The sequence below is a fragment of the Saccopteryx bilineata genome, chromosome 2 (assembly GCF_036850765.1).
Source record: "Saccopteryx bilineata isolate mSacBil1 chromosome 2, mSacBil1_pri_phased_curated, whole genome shotgun sequence".
NCBI classification, from domain to species: domain Eukaryota; kingdom Metazoa; phylum Chordata; class Mammalia; order Chiroptera; family Emballonuridae; genus Saccopteryx; species Saccopteryx bilineata.
Genome location: NC_089491.1, coordinates 392,406,517 through 392,434,257, shown reverse-complemented (window position 1 = coordinate 392,434,257; position 27,741 = coordinate 392,406,517). Strand labels below are relative to the sequence as shown.

Genomic DNA, 27,741 nt, shown 5'->3' with positions numbered 1-27,741 from the left:
CACAGTGTGACGCGGCCATGTTCTCCGTGAAGGAGTCTGACCCGTGAAAACGGGCAGCCTGGGACTGCCCCGTCCCACCAGGCGGGTGTAACAGAAGTGGCACGAGGTGACAGCCCCTCTCAGGTGACAGTCCTAAGAGACTGTGCGGCCACCCTGGTTTGCAGAAAGACGCACACGCACAGCCCAGAGCCACCCAGTAACAAGCCCAGCCGCCCCGAGGCCACCGCGCTGCAGAGGCCGCACCAGGGCGCTCTGACCAGCAGCCCAGCTGAGCTCCCATCTGACAACGTCCACCGTCAGGACGTGCGAGTGGGCCGGCCGGGACCGCTGGCCCAGCCGGGTCCTCAGAGTGACTGCAGCTGCAGCTGTTCTTGGACTGCAACCACCCGCAGCGTCCTACGTGAGAACTGCCTGGCCAGCCCTTCCGGAACTCACGCGCTGCAGGAACCGTGGGCTGAACAAAACGGTTGCTGGGACATACGCAGTCGGGTCCTGAAACAGGGACACCGGAACGGGCGGGTGGAGGAAGCATCTTACCTGTGATGATGGTCACTCAGCAGGTCAGACGAGCCTTTCTAGAGCTGACCCCCCCGACTTACTGCAGATAAACGTGATCACAAACAAGAAGTGTTTGCCTCGTTATAATCACCGTAGGCTTAAAATTCAGTATCCCATGTTGGTCTTTTTCCGTTCAGCATTGTATTTTAAGCATTATCTCTTACGCATATATAATAAACGCATGCTTAACCATGAACCTAATTTTCATGTTCGATTGTTGGCTGATATCGCCTGCTGGGGTCGGAAGCCCGTGGTGTTTGTTGTACACTGGTGCATGGTTCCATTTTCTGTATGATGAGTTACTGTACCAGGAGACCCGCCCCAGCGTCCGTCAGACCACGTCAGGAACACTCTGACGTTCATGTCCAGCCTCTGCTTCCCTCCTCTTTCTGGAATTCTCCTCGGATAATTCACCACTTTCAGCGGATCAGCCCATCACCTTGACCTCCAGGAGTCAAGGGTGGCACAGACCCACTCAGCGTGAGCGAGGAGACACCCGTGGGGGTGTGAGAGGGGGGTAGACCTCCTCGTTGGACTTGGTGTAAGGGCTGGCGTGAGACAAGCTGGCTTCCCGACCAAGGGCGCCTGTTGAGGAAGGCTGGAGCGAGAAGTGGAGAGGAACGGACCCCCCCCCCCAACACACTTGACAGTCGGCTGGACCTGAGGTTGGACCCACGCCGAGACTTTCAGTTAGGCAAGCCAGAGAAACTTCTCTTTTTATTGTGGCAAGCTTGAGTTGGGTGTTCTGTTGCAATGAAAAGATTCCCGACTCCTCTAGTGACCACATGGACAGCATTTCTGAGATTCTGGGTAGCATTTCGGAGGGACCTCACTACGACATCAGAGGGTCTCCAGGCAGTTAGCTCAGCTGACCCCAGGTCCTGTGAGGCCGGGTGGGAAGGATTAGGAATGTTTTGCTTAAAGAATAAAAAGACCCACAGAAACAAAGCTGCCTTCAGATCTTCAGCTGTCATGTGGAAGAAGCAATGAATTTGTCCTTTGTGGTTCCAGATTGTTTCAGAGAACAGGGAACCACCACGTGTCATGTTAACGAAACTAGGATTCAGGCCGACATAGAAAATGGTTGTCCGGCTGTCTGAGTTGCTCAGCAGTGGACGGGTTGTCTAGCACTGGGGTCTCTTTCACCGACGCTGTTTCAACGATAACTGGAATATCAGAGCTGAACAAATAGCGATACAAGTTGGGGGCCCTTGATACTACTTCATGTGAAAGATTGTGTGACTTCTGTTTCTTTCAGTTCTGAAATCATACAATTGTATACTCCCTTAGGTATCAGAAGGTGTATTTACTGATGTGACCCTTGGGCAAAAATTGTCAAGTCCCAGGACGCTGTTTCCTTATCCATAAAATCAAAGATAGCTTTCAGACTGGCTCTTGTGAGCCTCAGATGAACGTCTGTGAAAATTCTTTGAAAGCCACAGCGCGGCATGAAGGTGAACTTACGTGTTCATTTCCTGCGTGTGAACCCTGGTGTAAAGCATGTGGACAGCTCCTTAACCTTCTATTACGTTTGGACCTAAGAGTGGTGGGGTAAGAAAAAAGAAAAAGAAAAAGTGACGTTAATCCAAATAAATAGGACTCAGCACGCCCCGTCCACCGAATCCTCCAGTTTCTCTGACTGTAAATTCAGATGAATGTACATTATCTTCTCATGGTGGAACCTGGAAGTTTCCCGGTGACCACTCTGAGACAGCCGTCACCGAGCCAGGTGTATAGTTCTAGGGAGCCAGAGCTGAAGCTGTGATCGACGAGGTCCTTCTGAGTTGCTGATAAGCCTCACAGATGGGTCGAGTCCGTCTCTTCCCCACCTCGGCTGAAAGGACGTTTGTAGAGGCGCTCCAGGCCCAGCCCCCTCAGCTTCTCCTCATTCTTCTGTTTGCCGCCCAGCGACCACGGAGGGGGCGGCACACTCCTACGCAGGGGTGCCCAGCTCTTGAGCTAGGGGGTGCGGATTTCATTCAGTGGGCGAGGAGGCTCGCCCCGTGTGCACAGCGGACGCTGGGGCCAGCTGTTTCTCCGTCCACTTCAGTGTCCATGGGAATCAGACGTCCCTGCCCGCTCTGCATTTCTTCAGACGGCTCGGGCCCTGTGGGAGCTGCCCTCCCAGAATGGTTTTTTGTTTGTTTGGTTTTTTTTGCAATTTTGGCTTTTCCCGAAGATGACTAACCACACGGCCAGCCGCCCACGCCCGCGAGAAGCAGGTCAGACCACAGCGTTCTCTCTTCCTGTGACACGGTCGCTTTGTCTCTCCTGCCTTATCTCGTCTCTAACTTGACAGAGAGCGGCCACTGTGTCCTCCCCAGGCCGGAGCCCTTTCTCAGGGTGTCAGGGGGGTCTTTTGTTCAGAAGCCCCTCATTCAGGAACGCTATTCATACTGGCCATGGAACAGGATGAGTATTTGGCGGAAGAGAAAGATGCAGATATACAGGTGTTTTAAACTCTAGCCCAAGTAGCTGAGCAAGTGGGGCGTGAGCAAATTATTTTTGATATTCTGCAAAAAAAAAGAGTCCTGGCCACTTGGCTCAGTGGTAGGGCATCGGCCAGGTGTGTGGATGTCCCGGGTTTGGTTCCTGGTCAGGGCACACAGGAGAAGTGCCTATCTGCTTCTCCACCCTCCCTCCTCTCCCTTCTCTCTCTCTCTCTCTTCTCTCTCTCTCTCTCCATTCTCCTCATTCAACCATGGCTCTATTGGAGTGAGTTGGCCCCAGGCACTGAGGATGGCTGAATGACCTTGCCTTAGGTGCTAAGAAGAGCTTGGTTGCTGAGCAACAGAGCAATGCCCTAGATGGGCAGAGCATTGCACCCTAGTGAGCTTGCTGGGTGGATCTCAGTTGGGGCACATGCAGGAGTCTCTCTCTACCTCCTTCCTCTCATTGATTGAAAACAAGATAGAAAACATAATCCTGTTATAAAAACCATCTCTAAACATGGACCTCACTGTTTGCTTTTAACAGAGGAAGTAAATGAGTAAGTCATGTGGTTCATGTATATATGGATACTTTTGTGGGGGTTTTTCCTCCATCTGGTTTGCAAAGAGTTTCCAGTCACTTTAATGTGAGATGCACATTGTTCTCTAGGAAACACTTCATTGACACTCCCCAAAGGACAGACCAACTCTAAAAAGAAAGGACAGTATTCCACGGGCCAGGTGGGGCTCTGAGACTTGATGGCCGACGTGATTCCTTATGGCCCTGCTCTGTTGCTGTGCCTCCTGAAACTTTGTTTCTTTTATCTCATTTGTTCTAAGTCCAAAAGATCAGCCCTGCCCATAAAAAGAACAGGTTGACGATTACCTCCTTCTGTGTCCCACTTGCAGGCATTCACATTTATTTCTTGACTCTTATTATCCAGGAAGTATGTGCACAGGTTTAAAAAAAAAAGACACAGGGCAAAGCATGTATGAAAAGTGAAGCTGCTGTGACCTTACACCTTCCTGTCCCTCATCCTGCTTCTCAAAGGTAACCACTCCATTGTGCTTATACTGCTTGTTGTTTTTATCTTTTTTATTAATTCAATGAGAGGGGAGGAGGCAGAGACAGACTCCCGCATGCACCTCGATTTGGATCCACCTGGCAAGCCCACTAGGGGGCAATGCTCTGCCCATCTGGGGCTGCTGCATTGTTGCTCAGCAACTGAGCTCTTCTTAGTGCCTGAGGCAGAGGTCATGGAGCCATCCTCAGAGCCCGGGACCAACTCACTCCAAATGAGCCATGGCTGCAGGAGAGGAAGAGAGAGAGAGAGAGAGAGAGAGAGAGAGAGAGAGAGAAGCCAGAGGGGGAGGGGGAGAGAAGCAGATGGGCTCCTCTCCTATGTGCCCTGACCAGTAATCAAACCCACATCCGCACCCCGAGCCAACACTCCACCACTGAACCAACCAGCCAGGGCCTCTGTTTTTTAAGTAGACTTTCAGAGCTGTTTTAACACAGCAAAATTGAGTGGAAAGTAGAGTTCCCATACACCCCTGCTCCCCCCCTTCAGCCTTCCACACCATCAGAATCCCTCACCAGAGTGGTACACTCATTACAATGAATGAACCTACATTGAGTCACCCAAACTCCGTAGTTCACTTTTGGCATTGTACATTCTGTGGGTTTGGACAAATATACATAATGACACATGTCCATCCATTAAATATTACACAGAATAGTTTCACTGTCCTAAACATTTTCTGTGCTCTGCCCATTCATCCCCCCCCCCTCAGAGCTCTGGCAACAGCTGATCTTTTTACCGTCCCCACACTGCTGCCTCTTCCTGCACGTCCTGTCGTGAGAGTCATGCCGTATTTACCTTCTCAAACTCACTTCTTTCACTCAGTGATATGCACTGAGTTTCTCCATGGCTTTTCTTAGCTTGATAGTTCATTTCTTCTTAGCGCCGAGTAACATTCCACGGTCTGGGTGTACCACACTTGACCCATTATCCACCAACCGAAGGACAGACCTTGGTTGTTTCCAACTTTCGGCAGTCGTGAACAAAGCGGCCACAGGTACCCGTGCAGGTCTTTGTGACGGCGTGAGTTGTCATCTCCTTTGGCTGAAGACCACAGGGTGCCATCGCTGGATGATGACCAGAGTATGTGTAGTTTTGTAAGAAGCTGCAACCCGCCTTCTCCAAGTGGCTGTACCATTTTACATTCCGGTCAGTGAGGCATGAGGGTTCCTGCTGCTCCACGTCCTCGCCGGCGTCTGGTGTTGTCGGCTTTCTGGGTGTTAGCCGTTCTAGTAGTTGTGCCGAGGTATCCCATCGTCATGGTGATTTGTAACTCCCTACTGACATTGGATGTGGAGCCACCTTGTCCTATGCTTATCTGCAGTCCGTATGTCTTCCTTGGGGAAGTGCCTATTCAAATATTTTGCCCATGACAGTTGACACTAAATATATTCATTTCAGGTGTCCAGCATCGTTGTGAGACACGTATATAACTGACAAAGTGGTACCCTTGATAAATCTAGCATTGTGTGTATTTTGCTCAGGTTGAATTAGGTTGTTCATTTTCTTTCTTTCTTTTTTTTTTTTTTTTGATGGGTCATTACTTTTAATCCTAGCTCACACCCAGTGGGTGAGAAATACACACAGTGGGAAACACTTCCCTTTCCATTCAGGGCTCCCAAAGCCACTGACTCATCCTAGTATTCCTAGAATCAAAGGCCCCACCAGCCTCATTCACCTCTGATCCCCATCTCCTTCTCTCTGCACAGACTGGCTTCTCCTTCAGCACTCCACCATCTTGGCTGCCTCTTCTCTGCAATGCTGATGGCAGGATCTGAGCCTCAGTGGTTCATTTTCTGAGTGTTGAATTCTTTGTACATTTTCGGTAACAGTCCTTTTTTTTCATGTGGGTCCCTGGCAGATATTTTCTCCCAGTCCTGTGGCTTGGCTTGTCGTTCTCCCGGTACTGCTCTTTAATTTTCAAATTTAGACACTGTGTCGACTCCTGCTGTGACAGGTGGGGGTTTAACCAGAACCTGTCACCTGTGTCACGTCCCAGCACCGCTCTGTAAGCAGGCAGAATATCATACGACCACCCACCATCTTCATCATGTAACGAAGGGTTATTATTTTTTTTTTAAGTAAAAGAAGTGATCATTTAATTTGGCCTTGGGTCAGGGAAGTCGCTTTCCAAGCCAAAAAAGGTCTGGCGGCAAAGACGGTAGCTGGAAATGAAGACTGAGTTGGTGGCTGTCTCCTTTCAGTTCCGGCCGTCGTCAAACCCAACAGACAGTTGAAAGGGAGCCTTCGTTTTAGTAGCGTTATTAGGAACGGCAGGTGCCTCTGTGATCGTCAGTCCCGGACTCTCAGTTTTGCCTGATCTGACTAGAGTTTTGGGTGAAACTTCAACGATCTCCGGTTTTTGTTACAGTCCTGGCCAAGATGACTCCACTCCAGAGCTCCGGCGCTCATGAAACATTTTATTGCTGAGTGATTTTAATCTTCCTTTAACAAGAATAATTAAATGTCTTTTTTTTTTTCATTGCATATCCAGTATGATGCAAGTAAGCAATAAATGTGTCTGGTCTACTCTGACCTTCCCAGTTACTCACTTTGAAAAGTCAATATAAAAGAATAGCGTGGGCCCTGGCCGGTTGGCTCAGCAGTAGAGCGTCGGCCTGGCGTGCAGAAATCCCGGGTTCGATTCCTGGCCAGGGCACACAGGAGAAGCGCCCATTTGCTTCTCCACCCCTCCCCCTCTCCTTCCTCTCTGTCTCTCTCTTCCCCTCCCTCAGCCAAGGCTCCATTGGAGCAAAGATGGCCCGGGCGCTGGAGATGGCTCTGTGGCCTCTGCCCCAGGCGCTAGAGTGGCTCTGGTCGCGACAGAGCGAAGCCCCGGAGGGGCAGAGCATCGCCCCCTGGTGGGCGTGCCAGGTGGATCCCGGTTGGGCGCATGCGGGAGTCTGACTGTCTCTCCCCATTTCCAGCTTCAGAAAAATACAAAAAAAAAAAAAAAAAAAGAATAGCTTGGTTTTTCTGTACATCAGTAGGACAGTTGAGCCTTTCTTATTGTTGAACTTTTAAAAGCACTTAACTCTCAGAGGCTTAGCAGTATTTAGTATTCTAAAGTCTATATTCTTTCCATATTATGGCAGTCCCTTTAACATTTAAAGCTGTACCACTAATTTTTTTAGTATGCCCTTATCCCATTTATTCTGGTTTATATATGGATACAAATAAGCACACCGTTTTTACTGATGTTAAAAGCAGTAGGACAAGATCAGTCTCTTTGTAGTGTTGAGTCTTTTGATTTCTTTTCTTTTGGGGGGGTATTTTTCTGAAGTTATAAGCGGGAGGCAGTCAGACAGACTCCTGCATGCACCCAACCAGGATCCACCTGTCATGCCCACCAGGGGGCGATGCTCTGCCCATCTGGGATGTTGCTCGGATGCAACTGGAGCCATACTAGCGCCTGAGGCAGAGGCCATAGAGCCGTCCTCAGCGCCCGGGCCATCTTTGCTCCAATGGAGCCTTGGCTGCGGGAGGGGAAGAGAGAGACAGAGAGGAAGGAGGAGGGGGGAGGGGTGAAGAAGCAGATGGGCGCTTCTCCTGTGTGCCCTGGCTGGGAATCGAACCCGGGACTCTCACACGCCGGGCTGATGCTCTACTGCTGATCCAACCGGCCAGGGCCTTGATTTCTTAATTAGATTTATTCTTGGTCAAATTAGGTGAATAATGAATTTTTAAGTACTTATTGAGGAATTCATATGAAATCTTATTTTGTCAAAAGACTGTTCTTTAGCTGTCAAGGTTGTCAGCTCAGATGTACGAAGTTGCAAGTTACAGAAAACCCAACTCAGGGTGACTTCTGTGAAGGGTAGTTATTGGCCTCTGTAAACTGGAAGGCCCGCCATAGGCCAAGCATTGGGTTGGTTGATTGAGCAAATGCCCGGTGCAATGAAGAATTTCTCTTTCTTCTTTCTGTTCTCTGGTCCTCACCTTCTCCCGATGACAGGATGGTTTCCAGCCATTCCCAGGCTTTAAGTGATTCCTGACTCCTGTCCAGTGATCTTTTAGAAGCTCACCCAGGAAGCCTTTCCTTGTGTTCCGTTGACCTTCGTGGAGGGGGGTGTCTGGGGCTTGAACTGGGGGTGGGGTTATGCTGAGTCGCTGTGGCTGGGGGTGGGGTTATGCTGAGTCGCTCAGGCGTGGAGTCAGCCTTCCCTACAGTGCGGGGCTGTGGGAGGGGGCGGAGAAGCCCCGGTCAGAACCCGGCGGTCATCTCAAAGGGAGGCCGTGGACGCGGGCGACGGCCTCCCGTGGGCTGCACTGCGCCCGTCGAAGTCATCTGGGCTTCATTGATACAAGCGCTTGCTTTGTTTCACTGGTGTCCACTTTTGTCTCCAGGGGCTGTGACCACGGCCAAACGGACGGGCATCCCAGCTCCTCGGGAACTTTCGGCCACTATCTCGAGGGAGAGAACGGCGCCACGCGGCCCTGCCAACCCGAAGAAGCCGGTGCCCAGTCCGACGTCCTCCAGCACGCCCACCCCCACCAAGCACCTGAGGCCTGCGTGTGCCAGACCCAAGCAGGAGCATGAAGGGTCCGAGAAGGCCGCGCTGGAGTCCCAGGTCCGGGAGCTTCTGGCCGAGGCCAAAGCCAAAGACAGCGAGATTAACCGGCTGCGGAGCGAGCTGAAGAAGTGCAGGGAGAGGCGGACGCCACACCCCGAAGGAAACGATGCTTCGGACCCGACGGCGGATGGGACCTCCGTCCTGCCAGGCGACTCAGAACCCCCGGGAAGGGCCCTCGAGGGGACGAACAAGAACTTCCAGAGAGAGCTTGCTGATCTAGAGGCAGAAAACCGGGCCCTGAAGGAGAAACTGAGTTATTTCGAGCATTCGCCCAGTTCGGAGGGAGGAGCCAGCCACACCGGCGGTGATCATAGCAGCTGTCCCACGTCCGTCACCCAGGAGTCCAGCTTGGGAAGCCCGACGACGGGCCAGCCGCTGTCCTCGGACAACATCGACCAGGATAAAAAACACGTGCCCCAAAGTGCGTTACGGACGTCGGGCTCTTCAAGTAGCGACGTCACCAAAGCTTCTTTGTCCCCGGACGCCTCCGATTTTGAGCACCTGACGGCGGACAGTCCCTCGGGGCCCCTGTCCGCCACGGGCCACCACCCCTCCAGGGACTCCAGGGGCTCCCCCGCGGGGAGCTCGCCCCACAACGCCAGCGAGCTGTCCCTGGCCTCGCTGACAGAGAGGATCCAGCGGATGGAGGAGAGCCAGCACAGCACGGCCGAGGAGCTGCAGGCCACGCTGCAGGAGCTGTCGGACCAGCAGCAGATGGTGCAGGAGCTGACGGCCGAGAACGAGAAGCTGGCGGACGAGAAGACAGCGCTGGAGACGTCCTGCCACCAGCAGCGCGCCCGGGCGGAGCTGCTGAGCCAGGAGAAGGAGACGCTGGTGCACCTGCTGCAGGAGCGGGCGGAGGCCGAGGCCGAGGCCGAGGCCGCGGGGGCCGGCGCCCCGGGCGGGCGGCTGCGGGAGCTGGAGCAGCGCTGCGCCGAGATCCTGGAGCAGGGCCGCTTCGAGAGGGAGAAGCTGCTCAGCATCCAGCAGCAGCTGACCGGCCGCCTGCGGACGGCGGAGGAGGAGAACCAGGCGGCGGCGGACGCGGTCCGGCGCCTGCAGGAGGAGAACGAGCGGCTGCGCGGGGCCCTGGAGCTGGAGCGGCAGAAGCACGGCGCGCTGGCCCAGACGCTGGAGGAGCGCGCGGCGGCCGTGGCCGGGCTGGCGGCCGAGAACGGGTCTCTGAAGGCCCAGCTGGAGAGCGAGCAGCAGACCCGGCCCACGGGGCAGCCGGCGGCGGAGGGCTGCGACGTCCAGGAAATGCTGAACGTCGCCCGGGCTGAGAAAGATCAGCTGGAGCGGTCCTGCGCGGAGCTCAGGCAGGAGGCACTGAAGGCGCACGGGGAAGTGAAACGTGTTTCCAGCCTGTTAGCCAAGGTAAGAAGGCACCTCTTTGTCTCCGGATTGACCCGCTCATCCTGTTAGGACATTTCCCCTCTTGATCTTGAAATCGCAGAGAACCTTTTGCCTAGTCAATTGCGTTGGCCAGCCCCGTTTTCCCGCTTGAAGATCTGTGAGGCTCCAGGCAGACTGGGGGGTATGAAACTGACACGCCCCAGTGTCTGACCACAGGCAGTTCAAAGTGTCCTCGGGGAATAGCGAACCAGATCAATGACTATGTGTGAGGCAGGGATAAAGGATGTTCGTTATAAGAGGACAGCCCGGAATCTTGTGCCAAGGAGGAACACCAAGAATAATAGGTGGGAGAAAGGAGAGCGTAGTGCAGGAGGACTTCTTGGAAGAAGTGATGGTAAGCTGGGTCTGTGTGTGTGTGTGTGTGTGTGTGTGACAAACAGAGAGACAGAGAGGGACAGATAGGGACGGACAGACAGGAAGGGAGAGAGATGAGAAGCTTCTTCGTTGTAGCTCCTTAGTCTTTCATTGATTGCTTTCTCATATGTGCCTTGACGTGGGTGGGGGGAGGGTGCAGCAGAGCAAGTGACCCCTTGCTCAAGCCAACGACCTTGGGGTCATGTCTGTGATCCCATGCTCAAGCCAGCGAGCCTGTGGTCAAGCTGGTGAGCCTGCGCTCAAGCCTGCGACCTCGGGGTTTCAAACCTGGGTCTTTCGAGTCCCAGTCCGACACTCTATCCATTGCACCACTGCCCGGTCAGGTGGGAAGCTGGGTCAGTTGAAGAACGAGTGAGAGTTACCCAGGTCTGCTTTGGGCTGCTTGTAACAGAAAATTAACATCACCCCCAATTTCCCTGCCACGTAGTCATATCACCACTATTTTATTTCTTCCAGATAGATGTGTCTCTGTTTCCTACACGTTAAAATACAGTTCTTTTTTAGAATCACCCTGTACATATTGTTAACTTGAGGTATTTTAATGTTTTTCTGAGCATATTCTCATTGTTATTCTTTGAAGTGATTTTAAAGACCTCCTGGTATTCTATTACGTAACTGTTGCGGATGTACTTTTCTAGTTGCCGGCTGCTGACCGTTTGTGTTCCCTTCCAATCTTTTGCTATTATAAATACATTTTCTTTATAGCTCTCATTATTTCCTTAGGAAAAATTCCTAGACATTGACTTGTATCCGAGTATGACCATTTTAAAGACTTTCACTGCGTTTAGCCAGATTGCCCTACAGGAATATTATCCCAGGTTGTTCCCACCAGCGGATCATGAGACGACTTGTTTCCCTGAGCCCGTGCCAGAGCTGACATCGAGGTGTTGGATAATTCAAACCCGGTCTTCATTTCCTCTCTTTCCTCACCTTTTTTTTTTTGTTTAGAAAGCTATTCCTCTGACCCAAGGCCAAACTAAACGATCACTTCTTTGCTTTAAAAGGTGAGAAGCCTTAGGAACATGATAAAGGTGGTGGGTGGTCATATAATATTCTGCTCACTCACAGAGCAGTGCTGGACGTGATAGACTCCCGAGTTCCCCATTTTCTCTAAGCTCTGGGTCTGTGGTTTAGGGGTTGCGTGGCGAGTGGGGCTGAAAACGTCTTCCCACCTGTGTCAGGGGTTGGGACTGTTTAAAGAAAGAGATTATGCCATGAGCTGCTGGGGGGTTTTGCTTTGCGGCTTCATCTGCTTTCAGATTAGTGAGTTGCAACCTGATACTGGCCTTGGGCTGTCGTCGTGTTGGGGTTTTTATCGTTGTCTGTGTCCTTAAATTCACATTTTATTGAAAGTGTGGAAGCAGTTCTATGGAAGGTAGCAGCCAGGTGCCCATTTGCACTGTCGATTGGTAACTGTAGCTTTAATTGGAGCATGACAACATTAAGTTGCAATGTCTATGGAATAAGCCCCCCTTCTGTTACTCTGTCGCAAGATGTATCTGTCATCTCCCAGGCAACCTTTTTGAGGTCTTCTCTCAGTCCTTCATCTGTTTCTTTGGTGTTTCAGTTGGTATTACATCAAATATATATGTGTGTCCACGAGAAGTAATTTGGCATTTTAAAACAACAGCTTCTCCCTGGCTGGTTGGCTCAGCGGTAGAGCGTCGGCCTGGCGTGCGGGGGACCCAGGTTCGATTCCCGGCCAGGGCACATAGGAGAAGCGCCCATTTGCTTCTCCACCCCCACCCCCTCCTTCCTCTCTGTCTCTCTCTTCCCCTCCCGCAGCCAAGGCTCCATTGGAGCAAAGATGGCCCGGGCGCTGGGGATGGCTCCTTGGCCTCTGCCCCAGGCGCTAGAGTGGCTCTGGTCGCGGCAGAGCAACGCCTCGGAGGGGCAGAGCATCGCCCCCTGGTGGGCAGAGCGTCGCCCCTGGTGGGCGTGCCGGGTGGATCCCGGTCGGGTGCATGCGGGAGTCTGTCTGACTGTCTGTCCCCGTTTCCAGCTTCAGAAAAATACAAAAAAAACCCCAAAACAACAGCTTCTTTCTTTCTGACCACAAAATTGAATATTCATTACAGAACGATTAGAAAATACAGAAAAGTATAAAGATGAAAACAAACATTATCTTTCAACTAACTGCTTGGAGCAAAACACCGCTAACATTTTGTTGTATGTCTTTGCAGATGTTTTCCCAGTTAATGTATGTTTGGGCATGCATACAGACTGGTATTGACATACTTAACCATATTTAATCTTCCTACTTAGAAAAAATGGAGTGTGTCATGACATGTTTTATGAATACAAAACCCAGCTAGTGTACCTTATCAAATTCTACTCTTACCTAATTATGATTAATTTGTTTCTAATCTGTTTTAAGCAATTCTTTCATCTTGCTTTTTTGTAGATGTCCTTGGTTTCTTTTTAGTTTATTGAGTAAAATTCTTTGTTTAAATTTGTCCTTTCTTGGTTGTTCATGAAAGCATTTAAAGGTACGAATTTGCCCTTTAGTACAGCTTTGGCTATAGGAAGACAATAAATTCTAGAATTTAGAGCAGGGGTTGGGAACCTATGGCTTGCAAGCCAGATGTGTCTCTTTTGATGGCTGCATCTGGCTCGCAGACAAATCTTTAATAAAAAAATAATGTTAAAAATATAAAACATTCTCATGTATTACAATCCATTCATTTCTTACCACTCATGTTAATGGTTGCGAGTGGCTGGAGCCAATCACAACTGTCCCCCGGGACAACACCAAATTTTTATTGGATAATGCCTAATGTACACGGGTCGTTGTATGGCTCTCATGGAATTACATTTTAAAATATATGATGTTCATGGCTCTCTCAGCCAAAAAGGTTCCTGACCCCTGATTTAGAGGGATAAACTAAGTGTAATTTGGAGAAAAAGGAAAAGCATTTGCATTGTCTGTACGAGGTATAACGTATTTTAAAACAAGTTATTATATTATTCATATATTCATATGTCTGATTAGAATGGTTAGACCTCAGCATTCCAGGTCAACACTTTATCCACTGTGCCACTACAGGTCAGGCTAGCTAGTATTTTGAGTTAAGAGTCTGAAGTAAAAGGTGTGAGGTATGGTGTCACATAGAGTTCCTTTTATATGTATCAAGATCCTAGGCGGGCCCTGGTCGGTTGGCTCAGCGGTAGAGCGTCGGCCTGGCGTGCATGAGTCCCGGGTTCGATTCCCGGCCAGGGCACACAGGAGAAGCACCCATCTGCTTCTCCCCCCCCCTCCCCCCCTCCTTCCTCTCTGTCTCTCTCTTCCCCTCCCGCAGCCGAGGCTCCATTGGAGCAAAGTTGGCCCGGGCACTGAGGATGGCTCCACGGCCTCTGCCTCAGGTGCTAGAATGGCTCTGATGGCGGCAGAGCGACGCCACAGATGGGCAGAGCATCGCCCCCTGGTGGGCATGCCGGGTGGATCCTGGTCGGGCACATGAGGGAGTCTGTCTTGACTGCCTCCTGTTTCCAACTTTAGAAAAAAGAAAAGAAAAAGATCCTAGACGTATTGATCTGTAATTGCCGTGAGGTAGTAACGTGTGCTAATCTTTCTGCCCTTTTCTATTACTATAGAAAAAGTAAAACCCAGCCCTCCTAGGAAGTCTAACAGCTTATTTTAGTCCCATGCCAGAATATCAACGAGTCCACCAGCAACCATGAATTCAGATGAAATAAATAAATACAATTTATTAGGGACCCATGCCCAGAGGAAATAGGAGGACTTGTAACACAAAACTAGAGTGAAGGACATAAGTGCTGGCCCGGGAGGCGGAAAGGTTGGGCCCTCCTGACCCGGCTGCCCGTTAGTTTTGTGACCACGGGCAGCACCTTTCCATTAAGTGTTGAATAGAAGTGTGAGCGCGGAGGGATCTCAGCCTCGTTCCTTATCTAGAGGGAGTGCTGTCAACATGCTGTCATTAAGGATGTGTGGTGGCCATCTATACATAACTCAATAAAATCTCTATACACTTTATTGAGTTATGCAAGTGTTTTTACTAAGAAGAGTTTTATTTGGTTTTATTTTTATAAGGAAGATTGGATTTTTCTGCATCTGTTGTGGATCTTACGCATTTTGGAAGATCTGTACTGTAGCTCTTGGACATCTACTATGATCTGACAGTTTTTATGGAATCAAAATGTTTTTCTCCCTTAATGAGGTGTGAATACAATAACAGATTTTCTGACGTAGTCTAGTATGAAATCCTCTGTGCGTGCCTGGGGTCAGTTCTGACTCTTCAGTTCCAAGTTGCTTCGCTTGACGTTTTTGCATAGAGCTTTCGGATAGAACCGCCAGAAGCAGATAGCAGAGTGCCTGTCCTGTGTTAACCGCCACAGCAGACCGCTCGGAGGTGAGCAGTGTTGACCCTGAGCTCTGCGTGTGCCCAGCTCTCCCGTTCTGGGCGGAAGGTGAATATTAAGAGCCTTCAGCTCTGTGGGGTGAGTGTCTCAGAAGGCTGCCACATCCAGATTGGCTGCAATCACTGGTGTAAGAGCCCTGGGACCTCAGAGGGGCCCAGAAGGATTGGGGAATCGCTTTGGGAGAGTTGAGGGGAACCCTGGGGTCACTTCTCCATGAATCATGGGCCGGATGCTGTTGGGAATACTGGTTAGGATGGAGGTTTAAGCTGAAAACGTAGACCTTTCAGGTGTCTGCTGTCTGGACAGCTCCTGCCCCTCTCCCCAGTGTATTTGGCTGGCAACAGTGTATCACCTCTGGTAGAACAGAGCCCTAAGCTTCGTGCTGGGAAGAAGGCGTGTAAGAAACTTGTGTGAACAGAGCCCATTCTCCTCCTCCCCCGCGAAAGTCCAGAGCAGGCACGTTGAGGCAGCTTTGGGGAGGGCCGCAGGCTGTCTACCTGGCGGCCTCTGAGGGGGGCTGTGGCCTCAGGAAATGTGTCACAGGCCTCCACCTGGTGCAGAGCCTGAAGCCCGCTGTGCGCCAGGAGCTGCAGCTTCGGAAGAGTCAGCGACATACCAGAATACCCATCCGTCCTTTATTAGGACAGATGTGATTGTCATGTGGCCCAGAACACACGGCGGTCGTGTGCCGGCATGAGACTGTTGGAACTTCCCTGTGTAGGGCTCTGCTCTTGAACTGTGTGGAGGGGGTTTGACAAAGAGAGAGCCGAGGTTTGAGGAAGGCGGTCTTGCCAGTGGGGCCAGAACCACAGAAGCTGGGCTTCCACCCCCTGGGCTTCCATGTGATTCATCAGAGAGGCGGGTGGCCCTGCTTCTCTGCACGGAGCCATCGTCACTGGTCTTTTTGGGGGTTCCTTGTGGGAAACTGTTGGTCGAATAAGTTTATAAATATGATCTATATGTTTGCTCGCTTATAGTTTGCATTGGGTGTGGGGGACAGGCTGTAAGCAGGCAGGGTTGTTATAACCTAAGGCTTAGTTTTAAGCCTAAGCTTTTCCCCACACCCTTGACTGTTGCATGATGTGGGGTGGTGCACTCTCATGAGGAATCCCATTAGGCCTCAGATAAGTGACTTTGTGTCAGAGACTTTCCTGTTTGTTTATTGGATTAAAGGTTTTGATTTCTACACTATAAAATGGGGCAGAGGAGCCCATGCTGGAGGAGAGCAGAGAAAGGCCACGTGGAGGAAAGGAGAATCAGCCAAGAAGGCACAGTGCTGAAGGAGAAGCCAGTTTGTGCAGAATTTGTGCAGAGAGAAGGAGATGGGGAACAGAGGTGAATAGGGCTGGTGAGGTAGAAACCTTAGATTCTAGGAAACTCGGATAAGTCAATAGCTTTGGGAGCCCTGAATGGAAAGGGAAGTGTTTTCCCACTGTGTGTATTTCTTGCCCGCCGGGTGCAAGCTAGGATTAAAAGGTAATGGCCCACCAGTTCTTGGCTCCGTTGTTTCATTACCGTCTGTCCGAATCAAATGCGAACCTGCATGGGCCAGGCGGCTGTGATGGTGGCCATGGCTACTGGCTTTACAGGGACCTGGCTTTCTCTTTACACGTGTTAATAATACCTCTCATGAAGTGAGACCGGAACACCATTCTCTGTCTTGAACGTGACCTGGGGACTTGTCTCTGAGGCCTCTGGCATCAGCCAGCGTTTATCTCTCCTGGATGAGGTCTTGCGAAGCCCCCCTGGTGGGCTCTCTGAAGGTTCTCTAGAGAGTTCCCCAGTGGGATGCTGGTGTTTAGCCCCCGGATCTTCCGTAGTGTCCACTAAACGAGCGTATAATCCCCTCCCCGGCAGGCAGTGTGGCGGGTCAGGGAGCTCACACTTAGACCAGTAGGAATGAAGGCGGCCATCCCTCGGCCATACGCCCCCTCCCTCAGCCATACCCCCCCTCCCTTGGCCAGCTGCACCCCTTCGGGGCCAGGAATTAAGCAGGAGTGGACGAGCAGGCAAGTGGAGATGTAACAACAGACACAACAAAAAGTTAAACGCATTTCTTACAGTCAAGTTCCTCAAGCCATCATTCCAAGTTTATTTAAGTTTTACAGTGTTTATCATTTTAACATGGTGACTTCTTCCGTATATTAGGTCTTTAGTAAATACTGGTTGAATGAGTCAAGGGAATGAATCACAGGAACTTGCAACAGAACCAGGAGGCCCCTCTCATTATATCCATCTGTTAAACAAATAAAAGTTTATCTCATCACATTTTAATAATAATAGCTAATGTTTTCGTGCTTTTATATGTGCTAGGCACTCTTAGAGCCTTTCCATCATTTCATTTCACTGAATCATCATAGATATTATACTTCAGGCTAGTAAATGGAGGAAGGGCGGAATTCAAAGTCGGGTCTGACCCCAGGACTCTTTTTTTTTTTTCTTAAGTTACAGTTGACATTCAGTGTTACTCTCTGTGTATTAGTTTCAGGTGTACAGCACAGTGTGGTTGGATAGCGATGTACTTCATAAAGTGGCCCCCTGGCATGTCAGGTACCCACCTGGCATTATACAGTCAGCACAGTATTATTGCACTGTAGTCCCTATGCTGTCATTTACATCCCTGTGGCTCTTCTGTAACTACCAATTTGTACTTCTTAATCCCTTCTTCCCCAGCCCCTCCAGCCCCCTTCCCCTCTGGCAACTGCCAGTCTGTTCTCTATAAAAACTCTTATTCTCTTCTTTCCTTTTCTTTTATTCAGTGAGGGGAGGGGAGGCAGAGAGACAGACTCCCACATGCGCCCTGATCAGGATCCACCCAGGAAGCCCACCAGGAGGCAATGCTCTGCCTGTATTGGGAGTTGCTCTGTTACCCAGCACCTGAGCTCTTCCTAGCACCTGCAGCAGAGGCCATGGAGCCATCCTTATCATCCCGGGCCAACCAACTTGCCCCAGTCGAGCCATGGCTGCAGGAGAGAGAGGGGGAAGAGAGAGAGAGAGAGAGAGAGAGAGAGAGAGAGAGAGAAAGGAGAGGGGAAAGGCATGGAGAAGCAGATGGGCATGCTTTTCTGTGTATTTTAAATGTTTAATGATTAAAAAATTGAGAAGGTAGAATGAGTTTTTGTCTTTGGTGTCTCAACATGTCTACATTCTGTGCCTTTAGCTGGCATTCTCTATGGCATTTTAATGTTATATTTCTTTTAAAAAATAAAAAGAAAGGGAGAGAAAGAGAGAAGAAAGAGAAAGGAAGGGAAGGAGGAAAAGAAAGAGAGAGAAAGAAAGAAAGAAAGAAAGAAAGAAAAAAAGAAAGAAAAAAGAAAAGAAAGAAAAGAAAAGAAAAGAAAAACAGTGTAGCGGAAGTACTTTATGGTTACAGAGCTGTGGGGTTTGTCGAGAGATGTCAGCCCGTAGGGGTGTTGTCTCTGACTTACCAGCAGGTGGCACTGTCCCACAGCAGATACGGGGTGAATCTCACACACACTCACACCCCCCAGCTTGCCCAGCTGGCTCTCCTGCAGGAGGGGCTAAGCCTCCCTCCCAGTGCCAAGTGCCCTGCTACCCAGGTGCCTGAGAGAAGGATGGTAGCAAGGGGGGGGACACAGATTCCAGCCCCCTGTCCTTTTGCGTATGCCACACTTCTTTGTGTACAGCATTGGGCACGTCTGGGGCACAGCGTGTGCTGAGAGCTCCCCTGGCTGCCCGTCCACGAGCCCCGATGCCCGTGTGCGGCCGTGTGCCGGGGTGTGCGGGGAGCCTCCTCCTGTCACCCTGACCAGGGAACCTTCCTCTCATCCTCAGGTGGAGAAGGATTACTCTTACTTGAAGGAGATATGCGACCGTCAAGCCGAACAGCTGAGCAGAACCAGCCTGAAGCTGCAGGAAAGAGCCTCGGAGAACGACGCGGAGATCAAAGACATGAAGGAGACCATCTTCGAGCTGGAGGACCAGGTGGAGCAGCACCGGGCCGTCAAGCTCCACAACAACCAGCTCATCGGGGAGCTGGAGAGTGAGTGGGCGGGGGCTCCAGGGAGCTGGAGAGTGAGTGGGCGGGGGCTCCAGGGGGACATGGGGTCCGGGAGCTGGAGAGTGAGTGGGCGGGGGCTCCAGGGGGACGTGGGGTCCCGGAGCTGGAGAGTGAGTGGGCGGGAGGCTCCAGGGGGACGTGGGGTCCGGGAGCTGGAGAGTGAGTGGGCGGGGGCTCCGGGGGGACGTGGGGTCCCGGAGCTGGAGAGTGAGTGGGCGGGGGCTCCAGGGGGACGTGGGGTCCCGGAGCTGGAGAGTGAGTGGGCGGGGGCTCCGGGGGGACGTGGGGTCCGGGAGCTGGAGAGTGAGTGAGCGGGGGCTCCGGGGGGACGTGGGGTCCGGGAGCTGGAGAGTGAGTGGGCGGGGGCTCCGGGGGGACGTGGGGTCCGGGAGCTGGAGAGTGAGTGGGCGGGGGCTCCGGGGGGACATGGGGTCCGGGAGCTGGAGAGTGAGTGGGCGGGGGCTCCGGGGGGACGTGGGGTCCGGGAGCTGGAGAGTGAGTGGGCGGGGGCTCCGGGGGGACGTGGGGTCCGGGAACTGGAGAGTGAGTGAGCGGGGGCTCCGGGGAGCTGGAGAGTGAGTGGACGTGGGGTCCGGGAGCTGGAGAGTGAGTGAGCGGGGGCTCCAGGGGGGCGTGGGGTCCGGGAGCTGGAGAGTGAGTGAGTGGGGGCTCCGGGGGGACGTGGGGTCCGGGAACTGGAGAGTGAGTGAGCGGGGGCTCCGGGGAGCTGGAGAGTGAGTGGACGTGGGGTCCGGGAGCTGGAGAGTGAGTGAGCGGGGGCTCCAGGGGGGCGTGGGGTCCGGGAGCTGGAGAGTGAGTGAGTGGGGGCTCCGGGGAGGCGTGGGGTCCAGAGCGCACAGGGCACAGAGGGAACTGGTGGCCGGCCGCGGGCGACCTGGGGGAAGGCAGGGGAGGATGTCAACGGATTGTCCTGTCATCTCCTAGGAAGAAGGGCCATTAAGAAAGAGAAATCATCTCCTAAACTAAGTTGAAAACCGGGGGATGTAGAAGGAAAAGATGTTGAACTTGAGTCAACTGTGGGGTGATTGTAAAAAAAAAAAAAAAAAAAAAGCCAATATATTTTTGGAGTGTTAGGTACACTGAGCGTGTGAGCCTCACCCGGTACGACAGCGGGTCCTCTTGGGTCCGATGGGTAACAAGGTGGGGGACGGAGGCTCAGGCTGACTCGAACAGTGTGTGCTCTTGGTGTCAGAGAGAAAACAGTTTCAGCGTGTGTCCCGTTGACGGCAGGATATCAGATAACCTGAAAAGGTGGTCACTTTGTTACTCAAGAGGCACTGATGCATAGGGCTTATGTATGAAATCAGTTTGCTTTGAATAGGGACTTATTTTAAAAAGAGCCCAGTTAAACATCACCTGCTTTCGTCCAAATAGGTCTTTTCAAATCACGTCTTCTAATGTGTTCTGCTTTTGTAACAAAAGAATGAACGCACAGAGCTTTTAGTGACACTGACCAGTGCTAAAAATAGCATCATCGGTGGCCTGAAAAATTCCCCAACGTGTATGGTTCAAGCTGGTTATTCGTGGAGTCCATACCTGTGGATTCACCTGCTTTCCACAATGTATCCAGAACGTCAGAACCAGCACTCTGGACACAGCCCCGGTCCTGTGCTGACCTGTGCGGACCGGTGAAGAGTTTATCTCCCGAGGGGCCTTCCCAGCTCAGACTGACCCTTCCCTCTCACTTCAGCTCTTCTGCTGAAGACAAGCATCTTTTCATTGAGTGCCATGTGCTTTCTTTTTTTTTCTTTTTTGCATTTTTGTGCTTTTTGGGGGGTGATTTTACTGTCTAAAATGGACCCCAGGTGTAGTCCCCAGATGCTGTGTGGTGTCCCTAGGCAAAAGCTGTGCTGTGTGCTGTGCCTCGTGGAGAAACAGGTGTGTCAGAGGAGCCGGGCTGACGCGCGGGCCCCAGGTGTGTCAGAGGAGCTGGGCTGACGCGCGAGCCACAGGTGTGTCAGAGAGTCACAGGTGTGCCAGAGGAGCCGGGCTGACGCGCGGGTCCCAGGTGTGCCAGAGGAGCCGGGCTGACACGCGGGCCCCAGGTGTGCCAGAGGAGCCGGGCTGACGCGCGGGCCCCAGGTGTGCCAGAGGAGCCGGGCTGACGCGCGGGCCCCAGGTGTGCCAGAGGAGCCGGGCTGACGCGCGGGCCCCAGGTGTGCCAGAGGAGCCGGGCTGACGCGCGGGTCCCAGGTGTGCCAGAGGAGCCGGGCTGACGCGCGGGTCCCAGGTGTGTCAGAGGAGCCGGGCTGACGCGCGGGCCACAGGTGTGCCAGAGGAGCCGGGCTGACGCGCGGGCCCCAGGTGTGTCAGAGGAGCCGGGCTGACGCGCGGGCCCCAGGTGTGTCAGAGAGCCACAGGTGTGTCAGAGGAGCCGGGCTGACGCGCGGGTCCCAGGTGTGTCAGAGGAGCCGGGCTGACGCGCGGGTCCCAGGTGTGTCAGAGAGTCCCAGGTGTGTCAGAGGAGCCGGGCTGACGCGCGGGCCCCAGGTGTGTCAGAGAGTCACAGGTGTGTCAGAGGAGCCGGGCTGACGCGCGGGTCCCAGGTGTGTCAGAGAGCCACAGGTGTGTCAGAGGAGCCGGGCTGACGCGCGGGTCCCAGGTGTGTCAGAGGAGCCGGGCTGACGCGCGGGTCCCAGGTGTGTCAGAGTCACAGGTGTGTCAGAGGAGCCGGGCTGACGCGCGGGTCCCAGGTGTGTCAGAGGAGCCGGGCTGACGCGCGGGTCCCAGGTGTGTCAGAGGAGCCGGGCTGACGCGCGGGTCCCAGGTGTGTCAGAGGAGCCGGGCTGACACGCGGGTCTCAGGTGTGTCAGAGAGCCACAGGTGTGTCAGAGGAGCCAGGCTGACACGCGGGTCCCAGGTGTGTCAGAGAGCCACAGGTGTGTCAGAGGAGCCGGGCTGACACGCGGGTCCCAGGTGTGTCAGAGAGCCACAGGTGTGTCAGAGGAGCCAGGCTGACACGCGGGTCCCAGGTGTGTCAGAGGAGCCGGGCTGACACGCGAGCCACAGGTGTGCCAGAGGAGCCGGGCTGACGCGTGGGTCCCAGGTGTGTCAGAGAGCCACAGGTGTGTCAGAGGAGCCGGGCTGACACGCGGGTCCCAGGTGTGCCAGAGAGCCACAGGTGTGTCAGAGGAGCCGGGCTGACACGCGAGCCACAGGTGTGCCAGAGGAGCCGGGCTGACGCGCGGGTCCCAGGTGTGTCAGAGGAGCCAGGCTGACGCGCGGGTCCCAGGTGTGTCAGAGAGCCACAGGTGTGTCAGAGGAGCCGGGCTGACACGCGGGTCCCAGGTGTGTCAGAGAGCCACAGGTGTGTCAGAGGAGCCGGGCTGACGTGCGGGTCCCAGGTGTGTCAGAGGAGCCGGGCTGACACACGAGCCACCGTGCCGTTGGCCCTGAGTTCAGTGTTAACTGATCAGCAGTGCTCGCCGTTGGTCCAGCGTTAACTGACACTTCCAGAGAAGGGAAGAGGAAGTTGACCAGCCTGCCCAGGAGACTACGTCAGAAACTGCTACAGAGACATGGGTGGTGTGTGATGAAGCGTGGAAGAGTGGCTGAAGTCGTGTGTGGCTTCACGAGATGACAGCCGATGAAAAAAACCCAAAACGACAACCTTCTTGTGAAGCCCAAACCAGGACAGACTCACAATCCCATTCCCCAGGGTCTGGAAAGTGTTCCCTGTCCTCAGTCACTTGCAGGTCAAGGTGGGCTCTGCAGACAAGGAGACTGCCTGTTGAAACGCAGGAAGAGCATTCGGTGGACGAGCAGGTTTTCGGCATCCGTGGGAGGGACTTTTGCCACAAGGACACTGGCAAAGGAACTTGTTATATAAAACACAAAGAGCATTTCAATTGACGAAAATACGACCAGAGGCTCCGCAGGACCTAGCTAGCTCTGTGTTTCGTGTCAGAACCCTAATAGTCCAGTTCGCTAAGGCGGGGTGCGTGGCTCCTTTGTGTAGCGAACACAAGTAATAAGAATTGAGTCTACGTACTTCACCTTGATTGATTGACCGATTGATTGTAGTGTCCGGGTTCCAGGCTCTGTTAGACCTGATACACAGTAGAGCTGTAGACATCGATCGGCACGCGAGGTCAGTGTCGTCCAGACTGCTCTCAGCAGGCATGCTGACAACACAGCCAAATCCTCCCTGCCACTGTCAGTGGCCAGGGTCTGTACAGACGCAGTGCCGTTCTGGAAAAGTATGAAGGAGAAAAGTCCAGCTTTGTATTCTTTTTCTTATTACTATTATTTAGAGAGAGGAGGGGAGGCAGAGAGACTCCCACATGCGCCTGACCGGGATCCACCCGGCATGCCCACCAGGGGGCGATGCTCTGCTGCGACCAGAGCCATTCTAGCGCCTGAGGCAGAGGCCATGGAGCCATCCTCAGCATCTGGGCCAACTTTGCTCCAATGGAGCCTTGGCTGCGGGAGGGGAAGAGACAGAGAGGAAAGAGAGGGGGAGGGGTGGAGAAGCAGATGGGCGCTTCTCCTGTGTGCCCTGGCTGGGAATCGAACCCAGGACTTCCACACACTGGGCCAGTGCATGTAATTAATGTGTTGAGAAGGTGTCAGGCCTGCTTCCTGTGTCTGAAAGGTAACATACCCAAGATTGAAAATAAACACAGACGGTGTGTCTTTCAAGACGTTGTAAACTTCTGTCAGGGATATTAAGGTTATTCTTTGGATGTCTTCACTCGGAGGCCCAGGGACGCACAAATCCAGCCGAGAGTAACTGCCACTCCTTCCCCCATAAGATCCTTGAAAGAAACGAACAGGAAAATCAAATAAAACCCTGAGGAGTGTTTTCCCATTCTGCAGTGTCCCCCCCCCCCCCCACGGATTCCCCGCGTGCTGAATGAGAACCGCTGGGGTAGGACCTGACGCTGTTGGGGGTGGCTTCAGCTTCTCTGACAATTCTGATTCATATTCTTAATAGGCAACTACCTGCTCCAAGGTGGAGTGTGAGGACACGTTGCAGAATTTTAACTCGGTAGAGGACACAACCAGATTTTTTTTGTTTTGTTTTTTTTTATTTTTTTATTTTTTTATTTTTTGACACAACCAGATTTGATAGCCACAGGGAGAGAACCGGGGCGGAGACAGAGGGAGGAACTAAACATGCTCTTCTGTAAGGAGGGAGAGGTGGTCAGGTCGCCTGTGGAGCTGCGAGCTTACGCATACCTGCATCCCGTCTGCCCCGGGGGGGATTCTCATTCCGTGAGTCCGAGTCTGGGGCTTGACCACCCATGCTTGTCTTTTTTTATTTATTCATTTTAGAAAGGGGGGGGAGAGAGAAGGGGGGAGCAGGAAACATCAACTCCCACATGTGCCTTGACCAGACAAGTGTAGGGTTTCAAACCAGTGACCTCAGCATTCCAGGTCGATGCCTGATCCACTGTGCCACCCCAGGTCAGGCCGCATCCATGGTTTTGAAAAGCTTCCCGAGTGGATTCGGAGTTTTAACTGCGATCAAGCACGGCAATGTTAGAATGGGTCTAAACGTCACAAGAGGGATAATTCGTCAGGTCCTGCTCCACAGAAGCCTCAACAGCGACAGGGCGTTCAGGATGATGTGTACGAATACCAGGGAGGCTGGGAGCGAGTGTGAAACGTGTGTAGCTCTCGGGTTTCCTCACAGCCTAGCCTAGGCTCCACCGGGTGGGTTTCTCCACTCTTCCCGTTCGTTCTCTATTTCAGAAGAGAGCTCCAGGCGCCCGGCTCCGGTCTCCTGGGTGCTGGGAATGGAGTGGAGAGGAGAACAGGTGGATGTTACTGGAAGCCGGTCGCCCAGCCCTGAGCTGCCCCTTCGCCACCTGGCGTACCTTCTCCACGGAAGTCTCACCAACCCCTCCAACCCCTGCCCGGCTCCTTTCTCCTTTCTCCTTTCTCCGCAGGCAGCGTGATGCAGCTGGAGGAACAGAAGGCAGACCTGGAGAGGCAGCTGAAGGCCCTGACCAAGCAGGTCAAGGTGAGGGGCGCGTCACAGCCGGGGGCGGGGACCCCCTCCCACGCCTCACAGGGAGTGGTTCCCTCTTAGGCCTGGAAACCTCTGAAGGATACCCTGCTCGCTCTGTCTGGCCTGTGCTCTCGGGTCCATTTCCAGGGCGTTGGCCTGGGCCCGAATTCGCGTTAGCGGAAAGTAAAATTCCGGCAGTTTTCAGGGCGGAGCCCTCAGGTACCAGAGGGGTGTCATCCCCACCTGTGCCGTCTGGGGAAGTGAGATATCAGCAAAGCAGTGCTTCCCAAAGGCCTGCCCAGCTGGTCTGCGGTCTGCGTTGAGTGTAGGGGGGTGGGGGGGACACACGACCCTGGAGCCCTCTGTGGGGGGCGGGGTCACCAGCCCCGTGCGCGTGCGTCTGATGCGGGCGTTGACTCGGGCGTTTGCAGGAGGAGACCGAGGAGTGGCGGCGGTTCCAGGCGGACCTGCAGATGGCCGTGGTGGTGGCCAACGACATCAAGTGCGAGGCTCAGCAGGAGCTGCGCACGGTGCGGAGGCGGCTGCTGGAGGAGGAGGAGAAGAACGCGCGGCTGCAGAAGGAGCTGGGGGACATGCAGGGCCGCCGCAGGTGGGCCCCCCCGCGCACCCACGCACCCATGCCCCACGAGGCTGCGCGCTCCCACGCAGCACTTGGCTTCTCACTTCATCCCCACCCCACCCCGCGCATGGCTTTCTGTGCGCCCCTGCGTCTGTCCGTGCTGCAGGGCTGTTCCCTGGGGCTCCCTCCACCCCAGCCGCCACCACACAACCTAGCACAGGCCGTCCGGCACTGGTCATGCCCTTCTCGGGCCTCTGCACGTGTATCAGCACTCTAGCCAGGCGCCTCGGGGCGGGAGACTGGACGTCACGCCCCGGACGCCGCTCAGATCGCAGCGTCTGTTAGCGCAGGAAGCACAGTTCAGCGGAGGGAGGGGCGTGGCCCCTCTCGTAGGGCACTCTGTTACAGCAGGGGACCGGCCCGCAGAGGAGGGACTCGTTCCTCCTGGCCCGGGGACATGCTTCTGTGTTCGCAATATAGGTGGGCTACTTCGAAAAACCCTTGAAATAAGGGTTAAAAAAGGATGAACGTGGGAAACGTGCATCTGTGGCCCCGTTTAAACTTTCTTAGCAGCGAATTTCAGAGAGAGGTATTCCCAAAGCAGTCCCAGAGTTCATTGTTATATAAAATTTAAATGGTTTGCAGGATTACAAACAATAGGTTAGGCTTTTTTTTTTCTTTTTTTTTTTTTAGTGAGAGGAGGGGAGGCAGAGAGACAGACTCCTGGACATGAGCCCCAATCAAGATCCACCGGGCAAGCCCACTAGGGGGCAGTGCTCTGCCCATCTGGGGTGTTGCTCTGTTGCTCAGCAACTGAGATATTCTAGTGCCTGAGGTGGAGGCCATGAAGCCATCCTCAGCACCCAAGGCCAGCTTGCTCCAATCAAGCCATGGCTACAGGAGGGGAGGAGAAGAGAGAGATAGAGGGTGGGGGGAGGGGTAGAGAAGCTGATGGGCACTTCTCCTGTGTATCTTGACTGGGAATCGAACCTGGGACATCCACACACTGGGCCGACGCTCTACTAGGGAGCCAATTGGCCAGGGGCAGTAGGTTAGGTTTTAAACAAATGCAGTCTTTTTTTTTTTTTTTTTTTTTTTACATTTCTCCGAAGCTGGAAACCGGGAGGCAGTCAGACAGACTCCTGCATGTGCCCGACCGGGATCCACCCGGCATGCCCACCAGGGGGCGATGCTCTGTCCCTCTGGGGCATCACTCTGTTGCATCCAGAACCATTCTAGCGCCTGGGGCAGAGGCCAAGGAGCCATCCCCAGCGCCCGGGCCATCTTTTGCTCCAATGGAGCCTCGGCTGCGGGAGGGGAAGAGAGAGACAGAGAGGAAGGAGAGGGGGAGGGGTGGAGAAGCAGATGGGCGCTTCTCCTGTGTGCCCTGGCCGGGAATCGAACCCGGGACTCCTGCACGCCAGGCCGACGCTCTACCGCTGAGCCAATTGGCCAGGGCAACAAATGCAGTCTTAAGTTCCCCAATAATGTCCTTGACTTTGAGATTTTTGGCCATTAGGAAATCATTTTGAATTTTCAGATGTCTTTCAAACGTAGCATTTTTTACATCAAATTTAGTAGGTCTGAGGGTTGATTGTACAGTCTGCTCTTTTTACTTGTTTTTCCCGATTGGGAAGGCTGTTTATTGGCTTGATTCTGAGTATTATGGGTTTCGTGACATTGGCAAAGAATAGATTTTTTTTTCTTTCTCAGAATTTTGTGTTGATTCTTTTGCTCAACTTGCTTCAATCAGTCTCCTGTTCAGTTTTATAGACAACAGCCTCTAAGAGAAAGATTGAGATAAAGACATGTAGCTGATTTCCACAGTTCACGCCCGAAAAGCAAGATCATGATTTTATAGCCACGCCCGTACCCTCTGGCCAAGACAGCGTGTGAATTCTCAGTTCAGGGCGAAGGAGAGTAAGAAAGCCGTTCTGTACTGACGTGGTTGTGAAGTTATTCTGGTTTTCCTTTGTTTCCTTGATGTGTCCGTTTGTCTTGCTTTTTTTTAACATTGTATGTTTTTGGCAGAGGAACCAAACCATAGCTTGCATTACTTCATGTTTATGTTGTATTTTTAGAAGCAAACAGTAAAAGACCAGTCTTGAGTCTGTTATGCTGGGAGGAACCGCACTTCCAGCAGAGATTCTGGGACGACAGGCCTGGGTGTGCAGCCCGGGCCCTGGGCCCTAGGGAATCTTTGCATGCGTCTTGACAGTTCTGTTTCCCTGTGGTGGGTCCCACCTCTTCAAACGTAAGCTCACTTTTTTTTTTTTTTTTTAACAGCATATTAAAAAAAAACATGCTTTTCTAGTGATTTGCAATCCGACCTTCCCCATTTATCAATTT

General features: G+C 53.0%; 1 protein-coding gene across 6 annotated transcripts in view; it reads left to right on the top strand.

Annotated features, from left to right (window-relative positions):
- SPECC1 (sperm antigen with calponin homology and coiled-coil domains 1) overlaps positions 1 to 27,741 on the top strand; it is a 243,189-nt gene that overhangs the window by 93,597 nt on the left and 121,851 nt on the right. For all 6 annotated transcript variants that reach the window (XR_010729589.1, XM_066264352.1, XM_066264351.1 and 3 more), the window contains 4 exons: positions 8,417 to 10,020; positions 18,610 to 18,817; positions 24,751 to 24,824; positions 25,244 to 25,422. Coding sequence is in view for 5 of the 6 variants with exons in the window: in XM_066264352.1 (XP_066120449.1) it covers positions 8,417 to 10,020; positions 18,610 to 18,817; positions 24,751 to 24,824; positions 25,244 to 25,422 (2,065 nt within the window). In the remaining variant the exon portion in view is untranslated. The remainder of the gene's footprint in view (positions 1 to 8,416; positions 10,021 to 18,609; positions 18,818 to 24,750; positions 24,825 to 25,243; positions 25,423 to 27,741) is intronic.